Genomic DNA, 18105 nt, shown 5'->3' on the forward strand with positions numbered 1-18105 from the left:
GACGTGCTTCCCTAAATCCACCTCTGGTTTACTGCTGAGTTGGAGCAAATGTCAGCCCACAGAAAACCTAACTGACGTTTATTCTGATTCAGCTGTAAACTGCAGGTTTTCCCAGGGAAAGTGGTGAGGCGGGGGGGGGGGCCCAGACTCGGACTCACGCCTAGAAATGGAAGAACAAACAAAAGTGTGAGTGAGCCCAAAGATACAGGGTGTCCCTTATGGGTCTGATAGAGCTGGGTTAGGCCATGTATAGAAATGGAGTTCAGTGATATCAATATGTGTCCCTCTTCTTCCCATCTGACCTGGGTTGTGCTGCCTCTCTGCTTGCTTAGGCTCGAGCTACAGGTTACAAGGTGAAAATTGTGTTTTCTCTTTGCATATCCACTTTCCCTTCCCTCCCCCTCCCCCAGTTGCTTTCTCCCATGAAGGGGCTCCAGTTTTACAGCTTTGGGGATGCTGTTCCTGTATTTCTGTTGCACCAACAGTGATGTTATCTCAGATATAGTATTGGTGGATTTGATTACCACAGGTATCTTACACCAGCACTTCAGTGTTAACAACGGCTCACAATTGTTACCGCCACACTTCAAAATGCTGTTTTAAACTCTAAAGCCCTAAATGGCTTGGTTTAGGAGTACTTTATGTCTTACTGTGATCATGTAGGTTTACCATAAACACCTTTCTTATTATGCCGTATACTTTGGCAAATGTGCACCTATAGAACTCACTTCAGCTGGAGACTCTTCAAATACTTAACTGGGCTGGGCTGGCCTGGCTGGAATTTGGTGACCAGACTTAAACTATCACAAGGAAATGGATTTTTAATCCATTTTTCATTTAGTTAGTTCCTTTGTTGCATATTTTTCTGTTATAGTGCAACCCATAGGATGGAGCAAGCTAAAGCTTCAAATTAAAAAAAATAAAAATCAACAAATTCTGCATCTTCACTCTGCTTAACCACTACTTGTCCTGATGAATTATTTTGTTTTGTTTTTTCAGTGTAAAACGTAGCAATTGCTACCTGGTCTGGGGAGGAGAAACATCTGTTAATTCACAAAGATCTGGTCGTGGTAACGTTGATTTAGAAATTGGCTGCCTTGTTGAGTTGGCTACTGGAATGTTGTCATTCACAGCCAATGGAAAAGAACTGGGAACTTTCTACCAGGTATCAATATATTTTACCAAAATCATCATCATCATCATCATCCTCTTTATTTCAAAGTGACTGTAAAAGATGAAACATGTTTTATTGAAGTACTGCTGATAATGTGTGATGGCTGTTTGGTGTTTGTGTTACTGTATGACTACGTCGGTTTTGAAAATATACTATGGGCCCTGAACCAAATATTCTTATACTGTACACACTCAATTTTGTGCAAGCATAGGTAGGCATCTAGTCCTGGTGGCTATGTTGTAACTCCATTTTCAGAGGCAGTGATGCTTCTGAATACCAGATACTGGAAAACCACAGGAGGGGAGAACGCAGTTGCACTCAGATCCTACTTTTGGGCTTCCCATAGGCATTTGGTAGACCACTGCTAGAACAGGATGCTAGACTAGCTAGGCCACTGGCCTGATCCATCAGGACTATTACTATGTTCTTACTTGGCATAGACCTAGTGGTGGTTCATGAAGGGGGCGGAGGCAGTGGTGTCATCCCAGTGGTAGTGCTCTGCTTATTAGGATGGGAATCAGGGAGGCAGTAGCAAGGTTGGGAGAGCTCCAGGTTGATAATGATGTTCCACAAGCAATCCCAATCTTGCTGCTGCTGTGTCATCCCATTAGGGATGTGGGTGGCGCTGCGGTCTAAACCACTGAGCCCCTTGGGCTTGCTGATGAGAAGGTCGGCGGTTCAAATCCCCGCAACAGGGTGAGCTTCCATTGCTCTGTCCCAGCTCCTGCCAACCTAGCAGTTCAAAAGTACGCCAGTGTAAGTAGATAAATAGGTACCGCTGTGGCGGAAAGGTAAACAGCATTTCCGTGTGCTTTGGTTTCCATCATGGTGTCCCGTTGCACCAGAAGCGGTTCAGTCATGCTGACCACATGACTCGGAAAGCTGTCTGTGGACAAACGCTGGCTCCCTCGGCCTGAAAGCGAGATGAGCGCCACAACCCCATAGTTGCCTTTGACTGGACATAACCGTCCAGGGGTCCTTTACTTTACCATCCCATTTGCAGTGCCACTGTCACTGGGAGGTGTCTACCTCACACACACATACATACACACACCCCTGAAAGGCAGTTGCACATATAAATAGTCTATAAAGACATGCATAATGAAAGAACAAGTGATACTAAGATATGTTATGCAATAGGCCTGGGCATATTCCACACCATGTAGTATTGTTGTCCCCCCCCCCCCCCCCGCATCTCAGGACTCACTTGCCATGGCATTATGAGATTACAAATGAAATTGTCTCACTAAATCATCACTCATGATTTCTGTCTGGGTCTTATAGTATAGTATACCAAATCTGCATAGATGCATGCCTAAGAATAAAAATTCATCACCATGCTAGTCACAATAGACGTCAGCTTATATCAAGCCTGTACTTAAAATCCAAGCTATTTTTGCTGAAATTCCTTCTATCCATGTATGAGACAAAGGCTGTCATCTTCAAGTGAAATTATGATGATTCTCCCAGTGACACCTTTTTCTACTCCAATCAGGAGTGGCATAGGAAAGCTGGGTATGCAATTAACAATTCTTTATTTAGTGCAGTGTGTGATGGATATAGAATAAACATGGCACGAAACCAGTTAGGGAAGACAAAGGTTATTTTATGATCTTTATGGAGACAAAAGATTTGTACATTAACTCTACATTTATCTTGTATGCTGAAATAAAGCGGTTCCAATTGGAAAGAGAAATGAATATGAAATCATTTAATTCAGTTCTTGAGCACAATATAAGAGAGAAGATGGATGACTTTTTAAAATAGAAAAAATCATCATTTAGAAATATTTTATTACCATTAGTGAACTCCCATTCCTGCTGATGCCATATTACTCCTAGACCTAGTGCAGCCGTATCCAGACATTCTCTTTGTGTCTTGATGTCACCTGTGAGAAGGGAGCACAGGAGCAAGTGCACTAATCTCTGTCATGACCCTGCATGACTTGGAAGGTGAACATCAAACTCAGTTGATGTAGAAACCGTACACCTTGTTCAATTGGCTAATGGAAAAGAAGTGGGAGCTTTCTACCAGGTTTCAGTTTATTTTCCAGAAAATTCCACTTGTCTCAAAATGGCTATCCAAGATGCAACATACTTTATGGATCCACCGCTGAGTCATTTAGAAACCTGATCTTCCAGTAGTTTTGATTGTGCAGAGATGAAACACACATTAGAGTACATAATTTTGCCTATTGCGTGGCAGTGTGGGCCGTGAAGAAAGTGGATTTTGGTGCCACTGTTTCATCCTGACATAGCTGTTTAGTGGAACTGTCTTCCTCACAACCCCTTAGGGCCCCACTGTGACTCTTTTTACAAGACGTTTTGAAGATAAAATCACTCGTCTCTGTTGAGATGACGCTGCTTAGAGTGCAAATCTGTCTGAGGTGTACAGTGCTGTTCTGTAGGATCAGTTTCAGTTGATATGGCTTGATGACACGAACAAGGTGCTAGCAGGAATGCAGCAAACACATGCCATCTGGACCCTTGCCCTTCTTGGCTGATTAAAATACAGTACATTGTTCAAGCTGCTAACAGTGGTCGAGTGTCATGAGCAGTGCTTTTTTATAGGGGGAAAAAATGGTGCCTGTCCTCACCATGTAGTTGTTATAGTAAGGGCCACACTTTTAACATTTGGGCGGAAAAGGTGCCAGTACTACGTTCCCTTGAGTAAACCCAGGAAAAAAGCATTGGTAGTTGAGCATATTGTGCCAGTATTAAAATAATTTCATTAGCTAGCAGCTTGTTTCTCAGTTTAATTGAGGTTGTTGTTCTTTGGTCTTTTAAAAAAACCTTTAGTAGCTTGAGTAGGAATGCCCTCTTCCTCCCCACTGCTTGATATATTTGTTGGAGGCCATATTCTGGTTGCTTTCTGAGGTTAGGAAAAGCTGTCAGAGGGCAGGCCTTTTCAGCGTAAGTGCACAAATTGTGGAGCTCCTGCTGTAGCCTGTTCACTATGTGCCATTATTACTGTTTTTTAGGCACTAGGTGATTCTCTTTGGTGTTTTAATGACATTATTATTATTATTATTATTATTATTATTATTAAAAATATTTGGTCCACCTTTCTAATGGTTCGCTGTTTTGATGCATTTTAATCACTAGTTCAATGTTAATTATTTTTATCTGCTACATTTGTTTTGCTTGATTTCATTGCTGCTAGTAGTTGCTTTGAGATATTTGCCAGCAGGAGAAATAGAAATATATATTTAAAAAGTTGCTGCAGTGTGTGGTATGTACAGTATACAAAATTTAAAAGGAATTTTAAGCTGCTTGTCAATGTTCTATAACATGTAATGCATCATAAAATATTCTGGAGTTTTCAGTGTACTGTATACTGAAGCATTCACCACATGCTTCCTTACTACCCCTGTTCCCTGTCTCCTATTTCCCCAGTAGGAAGAAACCTATGTCTCTGTGTTGGGTGGGTACCCAATTTTGCAGGCATATGTGTGCAATTATATAAATGAATCTAGGTTTGCATATGCCGGGGTTGTCAACCTGGTCCCTACCGCCCACTAGTGGGCGTTTCAGGATTCTAGGTGGGCATTAAGTGGTTCTATGGCACAAGTGCTCCTTCCACTGAGCACTGGTGGGAGGTAAGGAAATTTTACCATCAAGAAAGACACATTAGTGGGCGGTAGGTATAAAAAGGTTGACTATCCCTGGTTTACGCTTTAGAAAGATAGGATGTTTACTCTTATCTCTCTGTGCATGTGTATGTGTGAGCAAATTCATTTTCCTGCGTTTCGAGCAAACTCTTCAGTTTAACATGAGCAATGTAACCCCCAAAACGAAACATTTCTTCCTGTTCCAGTTTGTTCTATTCAGTAATTGCATCCCTCTATAAGAGCATTGGTTTGCTTGTCTAGTTGTGCTGCCTTTTTTCACAGCATGACTCTTTATATGCCTTCTCTGAAGTAAGTCCCATTGAATTAAAGGGACTTTCTTCTAGGTAAGTGTGTACTAAGAATTGCAACTTTAGTAAATGTAGCACGAAAGTATCATTGTTGCAAGTTGATAATAGGCTCATGCTGCATTTTAACTGCAATAAATATATTTTTCAGGTTGAACCAAACACAAAATTATTTCCAGCAGCTTTTTTACAGCCTACGAGCACAAACCTCGTACAGTTTGAACTGGGTAAATTAAAGGTATTTTTAATAAAATTATTACCAACGGATATTATGGACTTTAAAGTAAATTCTGTAATGCCAACTGTATGATTTCGTTAACACGATTAGTAGAATTTCACTTTTCTCTCTCCCATTCCCTGGAACTATTAGTGAAATGATTCCTGAAGTATAGAAAAGCGTTGTTTCCTCAAAAATGTAAAAAATAAAATAGAAATATATGGGCATATATTAGATATCATACCTAAAGAGAACTGCATGTCTGCTTACAATTTCAGATACCAGATACAACAGGGAAGGGAAAACTATCACATTTCTGTCTTATTTTTGCATTTCAAGTATATCTGTTAATGATCATTCTCTTTGACTGACATTGGAAGATAATAGGCAATGGACAAATTGCCGGTTCCAGATGGCATCCACCCAAGAGTTCTCAAAGAACTCAAACATGACATTGCTGATCTTCTTTAAAAAAATGTAACTTGTCCCTAAGATCAGCTACCATACCTGAAGATTGGGAAGTAGCCCAATGTAACAACTTAAAAAAATAATAATTCTTTTTTTAAAAAAGGGGATCCAGGAGGGGGCGGACACTGGAAATTACAGGCCAGTTAGCTTAACATCTTTCCCCAGAAAACTGGTGAAATTATTATAAACTAACCAAGCATATAGAAGAACAAGTCTTGCTCAAGCAGAGCCAGCATGGCTTCTGCAAGGCAAAGTCCTTCTAATAAGTCTATTAAGATTCTTTGAGAGTGTCAACAAGCAGTTGACTTGGACTTTCAACAAGTTTTTTCACCAAAGACTCCTAGGTAAACTTACCTATCTTTCAATATGTATACCATGAGGCGTTGTTAAAGTAACTCAAGTTTTTGTTTTTTAAAAAAAATATATCCATTTATGGGGGTTTTCTGTGTGTTTTTTTAGAACACTATGCCTTTATCAGCAGCAATCTTTAAAAGTGAAGAGAGAAACCCTATTCCCCAGTGCCCTCCTCGGCTGGATGTTCAAACTATCACACCTGTCGTGTGGAGCAGAATGCCAAACAGTTTCCTGAAAGTAGAAGCTGAGAAAGTCAGTGACCGCCATGGGTGGGTGGTCCAGTGCCTGGAACCGTTGCAGATGATGGCTCTTCACATTCCTGAAGAAAGCAGGTACATTTAAAAGATACAGTGGTACCTTGGGTTACATACGCTTCAGGCTACATACACTTCAGGTTACAGACTCCGCTAACCCAGAAATAGTACCTCAGGTTAAGAACTTTGCTTCAGGATGAGAACGGAAATCATGCTCTGGCAGTGCGGCAGCAGCAGGAGGCCCCATTAGCTAAAGTGGTGCTTCAGGTGAAGAACAGTTTCAGGTTAAGTATGGACCTCTGGAACGAATTAAGTACTTAACCCGAGGTACCACTGTACTTTGCTTCCTTAAGAGCAAGTAGGTTATATTTGATTTATGTTAGTTTTTATTCCTATCATTAAATCTCTCATTCAACTTATAAAAGTTGGACTGGTTCATGACTAGCTGTGCCAAAATGTGTTTGGAAATCCATGTTTCCTAGCCACATCAGATTCACACTATTAGTTTCTGGGAAATGGTTCTCTAAATGGAAACAAGTCAGAAGCTTAAATTCACCCTGTGCAACAAGAACAAATTATCTGGATTTGGGGGAACACCCCTTCCATGGGGGTTTTTGCTTGTGGAAGGGTACTTCTTTTCCCAGCTACTTGGAAATATCACTACATATAAAAGGAAATATTTGCTTCTACTGCATAAATGTAAAAAATAATAATAATTCTGGATTTAATTTTTCATCCTTTAAAGTAGAACCTAATGCAGCCCCTGAGGCATGCACAACATAGATTCTTCACATATTACGTTCATATTTGTAAGGATTACTTTTAGGTTTTAGTGCAAGTTATATAGCTTGAAAAAAGGTTATTTCAGTCATAATTCTTGTGATATATCCAGAGCTTAGTACTGTTCTTCTGTATTAGATTACAAAAAAAATATTAAATCATAAATCTGAAAACGTACCCTCTGGAAAATACAGATTTATAGCAAGATATAACCTGAGAAATTGATCTTTTCCCATGCACATGGACCAATTCTAATAAACCTGGAAGGAAAGAAGTAGAAAGTCTTTTATTAAAACACATTGCTTCAGTATTTCCCAGTGAAGCTATAAAAATACTGGACATGATGGTAATGATCCTGCTAATCTAAGCATGACCAAGGGTTCAATACTATACACAAGGAGCTGATGTAAAGCAAGTATAAAAGTAAAGCCAGTGTAAATTTACTCTAGATCCAAACTCTATTCAGCAATGGGACTACTACTGGCTAAGCGGGCCTAAACCTGGTTGAGGAAAAGCAAGCCTTTAAAATAGTGTTTCATTTGCGCCACCCTTTTTGCCTGCTTAACTTACTCTGGGTTGCCAGGTCACATAGTCACGTGACCAAGATGAACCGTTCTCTCTCTTTAGTCCCACTACCCCCCATGCCTCTGGAGCATTGCTTTCTCATGGCTTACACCACCTTAAGATCCTTCATGCTTGGCTCAGCCAGTTGGAGCCTGGCTGAGACCAGATGCCAGAGATACCCTGGTGTGTCTCCATCTGATCCATGGATGAGAGATTGAAGGTGGCATAGCCTGGCTTCTCTAGGAACATCCCAGCGCAACCAGAGATCCACCCACTCATCCATTGTGGATCTTGCAATAGAATTGCTTCCTAATTCTAGATCCAACCCATTATTTGGGTTCTGCTCCCTAATTCAGTTGTCTCTACACTAATGCAGTGTATGGGAAACAAACAAGATGAACTGGAGCTTTTAATACAGGGTGGCAAATATGACCTGGTAGGCACTACTGAAACACATAATTCAACAGTCGGTCTGCAAGCATCTAGAAAAGGATGCTGTGATTACTAAGACCCAGCATGGGTTTCTCAAAAATAAGTCATGCCAGACCAATCTGATTTTTATTTTTGGATGGAATTACAAACTTGGTAGATTAGGAAAATGCTGTAGACATAGTGTATTTTGATTTGAGTAAGGCTTTTGATTTAATTCCCCCATGATATTGTCACAAGGAAGCTGGTAAAATGTGGGTTAAACGAGGTAACTGTTAGGTGGATTTGTAGCTGGTTGACTGAGTGAACCCAGAGAGTACTCATTAATGGTTCCTCATCATCCTGGAAAAAAGTGACAAGTGGGGTGCCACAGGATTCTGTCCTAGGCCCATTGTTGTTTAACGTCTTTATAAATTACTTGGTAGAAGGAATTGAGGGGCTGCTCATTAAATTTGCAGGTAACCCCAAACTGGGAGGGGTAGCTAATGCCACAGAAGATGGAATCAGAATTCAAAATGACCTTAACAGATTGGAGAACTGGGTGCAAGCTAACAAAATTAATTTCAAAAGGGTCAGATGTAAGGTTCTGCACTTAGGCAGGAAGAACCAGATGCAAAAAATATAGGATGGGGGACACCTGGCCTACTAGCAGTACATGAGAAAAGCATCTAGGGGTCTTGGTGGACTGCAAGCTTAACATGAGTTAATAGTGTGATGCAGCAGCAAAAAAAAAGCTAATGCTATTCTAGGTTGCATCAACAGAAGTATAGTGTCCAGATCAAGGGAAGTAATAGTACCACTCTATTCTGCCTTAGTCAGACCACACTTGGAATACTGTGTCCAATTCTGGGCACCACAGTTTAAGAAGGATGTTGACAAGCTGGAACATGTGGAGAGGAGGGCAACCAAGATGATCAAGGGTCTGGAAACTAAGCCTTATGGAGGAGTGCTTGAAGGAGCTGGGTATGTTTAGCCTGGAGAAGAGGAGCCTGAGAGGAGATATGATAGCTATCTCCAAATATCTAAAGGGCTGTCACATGGAGGAGGGAGCATGCTTGTTTTCTCCTGCTCTGGGGTGCAGGACTTGACCCAATGGCTTCAAGTTGCAAGATAGGAGATTCCAACTAAATATTCAGAAAACATTTAGTAAGAGCTCTTCAGCAGTGGAACAGACTCCCATGAGAGGTGGTGGACTCTCCCTCCTTGGAGGTTTTTAAGCAGAGGTTGGATGGCCATTTGCTATGGATGCTTTAGCTGAGATCCCTGCATTGCAGGGGGTTGGACTAGATGACCCTCGGGGTCCCTTCCAACTCTAATATTCTATTATTTACTTCCTTGTTTATTTATACCATTTATATCCTGTTCTTCAGCCAAAAGGCCTCCCAGAACCTCTTACATGAAATCAAAGCAAGACGCTCAGTTCCTGCAGGCTTACAATCCAAAAAGAAACACACACACACACACACACACACACGGGAAAAGGGGCAGGAAGAGGAAAATCAAAATTAATGCATCAATTTCTAAGCAGTTGTTCCCATATTGGCTAACTGGCACAGTTCAGAGGCCTCCAGCAAAGCTGGTGAAATGAGCCCTGCTTCCCATCTCTCCCACTGAGGCGATCTGATGGAATGGCAGTTGAGGGAGATGAGGCCTGAAGGGGCTGGCCTGTCAAAGCAGAGTCAACAGAGTGAGCTCTGCTTCTCAGCTCTCCCACTGCTGGAAAGTAAAGCACAGTTCTCCTCCAGTATGCCTTACTTGTTTGTTTAATGTTGTTTAAAATGTCGATAAATATTGCATATTTTATAAAATCATGATCTGTAAGTTGGACATTTTCAATGTGTGTGCTTTTATCCGAAGTTTAAATACACATAGCTGAAGCAGAAGTAAGTTATGCTCCCAAGCCTTTATCTTTTTGCAGTTCTTATGAAGTACCTAATAAAATGGACTTAATGAATGGAAGCTAATTTAAAGCGTTTCTGTTTTGTTTCCATTGCAGGTGTATTGATATTTTAGAGCTATGTGAACAAGAGGACCTGATGAGGTTCCACTACCACACTTTAAAACTGTATAGTTCTGTTTGTGCATTGGGTAATAACAGAGTAGCTCATATACTTTGCAGCCATGTGGATGTTTCTCAGTTATTTTATACAATAGATAATCGATATTTACCTGGACTCTTGCGTTCTGGATTCTATGACTTACTTATCAGCATTCATTTAGAATACTCAAAGGAAGCTAAACTCATGATGAACAATGAATTTATAATTCCAATTACGGATGAAACCAGAAAAATCAAATTATTTCCAGATGAATCAAAGAGACATGGTTTGCCTGGAGTTGGGCTTAGCACCTGCTTGAAACCAGGTTTCAAATTCTCTACCCCTTGTTTTGTTTTGTCTCATGAGGATCATCAGAAACCTAGTCCAGAGATACCACTTGAGATGCTTAAGTCAAGAGCTATAAGCATGCTAACAGAAGCAGTCTACTGCAGTGGAACACACATACGAGACCCTGTTGGGGGGAAAGTTGAGTTCCAGTTTGTTCCTGTTCTGAAACTTATAGGAACATTGCTCATAATGGGAGTTTTTGATGATCATGATGTCAAACAGATTTTACTCCTCATTGATCCATGTGTGTTTGGTGAAACCAAAGAAGAAGTAATGGAAAAAGCAGAGAAAGAGGATGTTGCACAAATAGAAGAAAAAGCTATAGAGGCTGGAGAAAAGGCAATCAGGGAGCCTAAAACTCCAATAAAAGGCTTGCTGCAAACAAGATTGCCTGAATCTGTTAAACTCCAGGTGACAACCTTAAAGTAAATGCAGAAGTGTTGAAATACTGTTGAAATAAATTGTAAAATGTTTTCCAGTAACCTGTGCAAAGAGCCTGAACAGCAGTATTCTTGAGACTTTTTTTTGCTAATTCTTTATTGGTCTTAGTTTGACCAGACACAACTAATTTTCATCTTTCTATGCTACTGTTCCACAAAAGGCAAAACTGGTAAGATACTATGGGTTATATTCAGTGCTGCAGTTATTTTTGAGCAACAAATTTCATACACAATGGAACTTCCCCTCTTTCGCTGCCTGTAGCACCATATAGACTGAAAATCTTCTCCTGAGGGTTGGAAGACCCTCAGGAGGAGATTTTGGGGGTGTGCAAGGGAGGAGGAGATAGGGAGGCGTCAGTGTGTGAGTGAAATTTTGCTTGTGCAACAATGGATACAACCCTGTCGCATACTTTTGATATAAATTATGTGCATTTGTACATTGAAGATGCACCACTGGGGAACACACTGGTTTAATCATATCGCATACCTGTAGTGATTTGTCCCCTCACTTTTAATTATCACACATAGGTTAATAAGCAAATAATAGGCATTGGGTTGGATAAAAGAAGTATAAGCAGATGGAAAGTAGCTTTTAGTGCAGTTCTGCAAAAGCTTGTGTAAGAGCTCGCACAATAGTTGGTTGTTTTGTTTGTTTAAATGTACTTACACTCACTTCTTACCATCTGGTCCTAGGGCAGTTTACATATAGCTCAGTACAAATATAAACCATGTAATTCATTAAAATTACAAGACCATAAATGAAACCATAAAGTCAATGGGAGGAGTATTCTGATCTAATCTCCTGGTGTTACAATAGCTAAGTTCTATGGAAGTTTTTGTGCTTCTGCAAAAGGTTGCATGAGCTCTTGTAAAAGCACATAAACATTGTGGATTTATTTGCTCTTTTCTCACACAGCACTCTAGCATTAGCCTCTTAGAGTGGAAGACTTCCTTGCACATATAAAAGGGCCTCTTTGGATCCAACGACCCACTCTCCTTCTCATTAACCACAAAACTGAGTATCCCCTGACAGTAATGTGGCAAACTATACTGTTGTTCTTTCACATGAATTTATTTGTGCCGCTCCATAACTTCGCCACATAATGCATCTCTTATTTTATGCTAGATGTGTGAGCTATTAAATTATTTCTGCGACTGTGAGCTGAAACACAGAGTGGAAGCCATTGTATCATTCGCGGATACTTACGTCTCAAAGTTGCAGTACAATCAGAAATATAGATATAATGAACTCATGCAAGCCTTGAATATGTCTGCTGCTTTAACAGCTAAGAAGACAAAGGAATTTCGCTCTCCTCCTCAAGAGCAGGTAGATTTCCTTCCTTCCTTCCTTTCTTCCATTCTTCCTTTCTAGTACAGTATGATGATGAAATGGAGTAAAGCTTTCAGAAACCTTAAAATACAGTGTCCAGTAAAAAGCAGCAGAATAGGGATCAAAGCAGTATTTGGATATTTGCCCTTCTGTCTGCAGACCCTTTCAAAACTGCTTCTTAGAGTTAGGTAAAGGTAAAGGGACCCCTGACCATTAGGTCCAGTCATGACCGACTCTGGGGTTGCGGCGCTCATCTCGCTTTATTGGCCGAGGGAGCCAGCGTACAGCTTCCGGGACATGTGGCCAGCATGACTAAGCCGCTTCTGGCGAACCAGAGCAGCACACGGAAACGGCGTTTACCTTCCCGCCGGAGCAGTACCTATTTGTTTACTTGCACTTTGACGTGCTTTCAAACTGCTAGGTTGGCAGGAGCAGGGACCGAGCAATGGGAGCTCACCCCATCGCGGAGATTCGAACCACCGACCTTCTGATCGGCAGGTCCTAGGCTCTGTGGTTTAGCCCACAGTGAGGGGACCCCCTCAAAACTGCATTAGTCATGGGTGGCACCGTGATGGGTGGAAGGGGGAATTGCGAAAGATCAACTCAAGTCCTGTTACACTGCTAAGAGCTCTGCTATGTCCAGTTGCACACAACTTGCCCCCCTCCCTGAGAATAGCAATACCTGCATATCTTTATAGTATTCAGTATTTGAGTTAGTTGCTTGTACTTGATCACTGCAGGCTGAAGCATTTTTTAAAAGAGGGTAATTCCCCCCTGAAGTGAAGGCCCAAGACAGGAGTTGATCATCATGTGAGCTGCACACAGGTGGGCTGAAGCGAGCTGCTGCCATTCCTGTGGAGCCTCCTTTTATTGAGACAAATATGCAAGCCCAAGCAGATACATTTTGGGCTGTGACCTTTACACATCTTCCGTCCCGAGATTGTGGGGTGGTACAAAGTTATTTTGGCACCTGTTCCACAGCGTCATTTTCCCCTTGCACAGTGTATGACGAAGGAGACAAAAGGTCTCAGGGACAAAGGTTACAGACAGGACACCACCGACTGCTGAGACCGCAAAAGGTCAGATATAGGGAACGATGTTCCAGACAGCTGTGGCTTGTCTGAGGGGGAGTTTTTCCTGCACCCCAGGGTCACGCGTGCAGGCAGACTGTGGCTGCCTGCTGGTGGGGAGTGTTCTCCCTCCAGACCCCACTCCCACTCCGCAATATCCCTACACCCCCCCTCCACCATTTGATCAAGGATGAGCCTTTCAAAGAAATTCGAAGGGATGCAATGAGACTGTCAGAAATCTAGGAAGGCATTGGACTATATTTTTCAAGCACTCTTGTTGACTCTTAGAACTTCTTCCCTCCAGAGTTATTGGAATATTAATGCTATTTATTATATATTATGCATCTAAATAAATAAACAAACACAGTGGGTGCTCGGGTTGCTAACATGATCTGTGCAGGATGCACGTTCGCAACCTGCAGTGGCACGGCTGTGCACACGCGGGTTGTGATTTGGCGCTTCTGTGCATGCACAAAGCACGATTTAGCACTTCTGCGCATGCGCAACCACCAAAACCCGGAAGTAACCTGTTCTGGTACTTCTGGGTTTCGGTGGGTCCGTAACCCCCCCCAAAAAAAACCCTCAACCTGAAGCGTCTGTAACCTGAGGTATGACTGTACTAGACACTAAAAGTATAGAATCAAGAAAAAATGAATATAAGCAAGCTGCAGACATAATCTAAATAAACAGGAACATAAGGAAAACAAAAGAGGTACAGGAAGACAATGGAGAAAGCAATACAATGGTTGAATTTATTAAAGTATGTATGTTTGCCAACAGGCAGTGCCAGTTTCCCTCTTTTGTATGCTCTTTCTGACATTGTATGAGTTGGCTTACTGTGGTCATAGTGTAATGATTATAACTTATTCAAATATATTTCAGTTTATTGTTATAATTTCAGATTAATATGTTGCTAAACTTTCAACTGGGAGAGGATTGTCCTTGCCCAGAGGAGATTCAGGAAGAGTTATATGAGTTTCACGATGATCTCCTAATCCATTGTGGTAAGTGATTGCCTATTTTGGGTGGAGCATATTATTGCTGAGATTCCACTTATTGTGAAATGCTAATTCTTGCAGTTTTGTTTTGGTTTATTGGCTTTTCCTGGCAAACATGATATTGATTAATTAAAACTGAAAACTGCAAAGATAAAAAAGACACCATAAAAGTTAATTAGAATTATCTTCCCACATGTTCTCTAGAAAAACAGGAAGGCATAAATATTTACACTCAAAAATGTTTTTGGGGCAGCAGTAGATCTCAAAGAACTTGTATCTGAAAACATTCTCTCTCCTTTACTTCTTCCTTTTAAGTAAATGCCAGCTATTCACTCCTATGGGGAAAATAATCTAATGCAAAGTGCACAGACATACATTGTACCCAAAGCAAGAAGTTCACAAAATATATAGAGGCCCTCTTCTTCCCATTCACCTGATCTTTATGTGTATTCTAAATAACGTTAGCTGTGAGTTTGTGTCATATTGCTGAATAACTGAAATTGAGAAAGTGGCTTTTTAGGCCATCAAATGAAATGTGTCTTCCAATGTAATATTCCTGCTACAAAAGTGTGTCTGTTTTTCTGCAAGCAGCAGGTTCATATTGCAATGGAGCAAGAGAAGATTTGGGGGGGGGGTACCAGATCCTATCCTCAACCCCCAGGAGCATATTTTCAGAGGTCATGGGGGTGTGGCAGAAAGAAGGGAAGGCAGAAAAACCCATTCTGTGAATGGAATGGGAAGTTAAAGTTCAGAGTTGTATAGCATTACACAGTACGCAAGTCTGTTTAAATTATTTAAGAAAACATGTATTTTCAAGACACACAAATAGCTCAGAAATTCTTGATGGTGCTCAGTAGTATTAAACTGTTTGTTCGGTGTAGTGCCTAGAAATATATAAGCAGAGCAAATTCAAAACATGCATATTCAGAACACATTTTAGCCAGTCATCATCTTCATTTCTCACCCATCAACCAGTCTTTTACTCACAACTTGAGCACACCCACCCCAAAATGGCAATAATACCTGCCTACATTTCAGATGTGTACAGTTGAAAAGCACCTTTAGCTTACATGAAGAGTGTGATATGTCTATCAAGGAGCTGAGCCAGTCACCCACCATATCCTCCCCACTTCTTACTGTGTATGTTGCTCTGCGTAACTCCTTCCCTTCCCACTGGTCTACCATGAGTGGAGAGCTGCAGTCACAGAAGGACTGCACACATCTAATTGTGTGCATGGGTGGGCCTCTAAAATATGTTTTTTGATTATTATTTAAGCTTGGGACATCAGTTTAGTATCATGGGAATTCTGGCAAAACACAAACTGCACTTCATTTCAAAATGAGTTTATTACCCATTAGGTATTCCATTAGAGGGAGAAGAGGAAGAAGAGGAAGATCTGTCATGGACTGGCAAGCTACGTTCATTGGTATATAAAATAAAAGGACCACCAAAAACAGAAAAGAGAGAACCTACAGAGGAAGAAGAGAAATATCCCAGTAAGAGCTTGAATTGTTATTCATACTAATTCATTTTATTTAATTTTTAGAGAAGAAAAGAATACACCTGGAAGCAGGTGAACAGTCAGCTGTGAAGTATGCACGAATGAATATGAGCCAAGAACTTCCAGATTCCAATCTTGCCTTATATTTACACAAGGATAGTAGCGATTCATTAATAGATGTACTCAAAGTAGCACCACTAATGATACATGGCATTTTTTTTTGGGGGGGGGGGGGTTGTTAGGATAAGGTCGGTTTAATTTCCTGGCTTGTTCCAAAGCTGCTAACTGTAGTATCCTCATTCAGAGGAAGTGAATGGTTAATGAGAGAATTTCTGCTTTTATTATGACGCAAGCAAGGAGAGGAATGAAGAGGCTGTGAACATTGGGGGAAAGGCTCATGCATATCTTGTCTTGATATGTTATCCTTTGCAGGCATAATGAAATATCAATTAGTTTTTCATTTACAATACATTTTGGTTATATGTGGGTTATCTTTCAAAGCACCAGTGCTATAAACTGTGCTGAATACATCCACCAACTTTCCCCCCTGAGCCTTAGTGAATTCTTTCAGGCAGTCATCAATCACTTAGAGCTAATTAGTATGGCATACAGTAATTCCTTCCAATGTTTAATGACCTGCATAATACAGAATGAAAATAAATATAGGTAGAAATGAATGGCACTCTCTGCCTGGTTGTTCTGCAGGGATGTTTTTCGGGAGAAACTTGCAGCTGTTGTTGGGGCAGCTTCACTGGAGCTGTGATAATATTGGACCCAATCTATGATAGGTTCTCCAAGCAGGTTTAGATGACAAGATGACAAAAATGCTACACACTGTTGCTTTGTGAGGAATGTCATATCATTTAATATGGAAGGCTAAGGCAATGTTTTGCTGAGAGAGTGTCTTGAACATATCTTTTTAGCATCGTAAGGCTACAACTGACCTTTTTTGATCAGTAAGTTGGGCATAAAATGCAGATTGTGCAGCCCCCCCCCCAAATTTTTTTTTGAGGGGCTGGGCCCCCTTAATGTTCAGAGGGCCATGCATGCGATGTCAGGATGTCACGCAACATCACGTTGGGCCCCCTCAATCTTCTGGAGTAGCTGGTGCATCTGATGGAGGTGAATGGCAGGACTTATATTCCAGCCACATCTGGCTAGCTACAGATTCACCACTTTCCTCCTCTACAGACCACTTTTTAAATGTTGGCAAGGTTCAGTGTCTGGTGTTTTTGTAATACTACTAATGCATAATTTACAGTTAAGTAAGCTGGGATTCAGAGATAGCTTTGTAAAGGATGCATGGAATTTGATGCTCTGGTGGTTTATCCAGTCAACCATTAAAAATGAAACACAAATATATTTACTTCGGAAGTGTCCATGTATTCAGGACCTCAGGAATTCTAGGTCACTGATGGCATGAAGCTAGCAATAGCTATTAAGCAGAGTTTGTAAAACATTTTTGGATATGCTATCTGCAGCCTCCTTTGGTTAGGGATAACATCACTCTGTATATGTACTTCACTAATCCTCTTCATAGAAGCTTATGATATACCGTCTCTTAAAATTCTTTTTTTTTTAAAAGCTTGGTGTGGTATAAAAGCAATATAAAATGCCATACAAAAACATGCTGATTTGAAAGCATATTTGACAGGGACATGCATGGCATAACCATAAATAAAATATTTTTGCTCCTTTGAAATTTATTTTCAAGAGAGGGAACATTATCCAGGACATTATGCCTCACAAAACTGACATTATTATTCATAATGATGAATGACATGAAAAAGCTGACCCCTTCATGATGGGTAGCTTATTTTGATCACATGGACTCTGATTTTAATTTAAGTGTTTGCTTTATTTGCATTAACCAAACAGATTTCAACAGTTTAACAGGACGTTTAGTAGTCGTTTGCCATCTGTGGTTCCCAATGTGGGGCACACAGCCCATAGGGTGGCAATTTGATTTTTAAGGGGGGCAATTTGAGAATGATTTATTAACAGTGAATGGCCTTTTAGGCTTCCTCCACGTGAATAGGAGTTCAATTCTTGAATAATAAGAATGTTTGAATGTTCAGGGGGCATTTTCAGGATTTTGGAGGTGCTTAGGTGGGGCATGGCCAAAAAAAGGTTGGGAACCACTGGTCTACATTGACAAACTACATAGCTTACAATCAGCTGGCAAACCAGAATCGGAAGCCACGATTTGAAGTGTCTTATGTG

At 40.8% G+C, this 18105-nt stretch overlaps 1 protein-coding gene across 1 annotated transcript in view; it reads left to right on the forward strand.

Moving 5' to 3' along the window:
* Positions 1-18105, forward strand: part of RYR3 (ryanodine receptor 3) — a 286017-nt gene that overhangs the window by 137807 nt on the left and 130105 nt on the right. The window contains exons 32-38 of the mRNA XM_082241418.1: positions 1000-1165; positions 5241-5327; positions 6234-6460; positions 10152-10953; positions 12109-12309; positions 14284-14386; positions 15740-15877. Of these exons, the coding sequence (XP_082097544.1) occupies positions 1000-1165; positions 5241-5327; positions 6234-6460; positions 10152-10953; positions 12109-12309; positions 14284-14386; positions 15740-15877 (1724 nt within the window). The remainder of the gene's footprint in view (positions 1-999; positions 1166-5240; positions 5328-6233; positions 6461-10151; positions 10954-12108; positions 12310-14283; positions 14387-15739; positions 15878-18105) is intronic.

The sequence above is a fragment of the Podarcis vaucheri genome (assembly GCF_965113315.1).
Source record: "Podarcis vaucheri genome assembly, chromosome: 1".
Lineage (NCBI taxonomy): Eukaryota > Metazoa > Chordata > Lepidosauria > Squamata > Lacertidae > Podarcis > Podarcis vaucheri.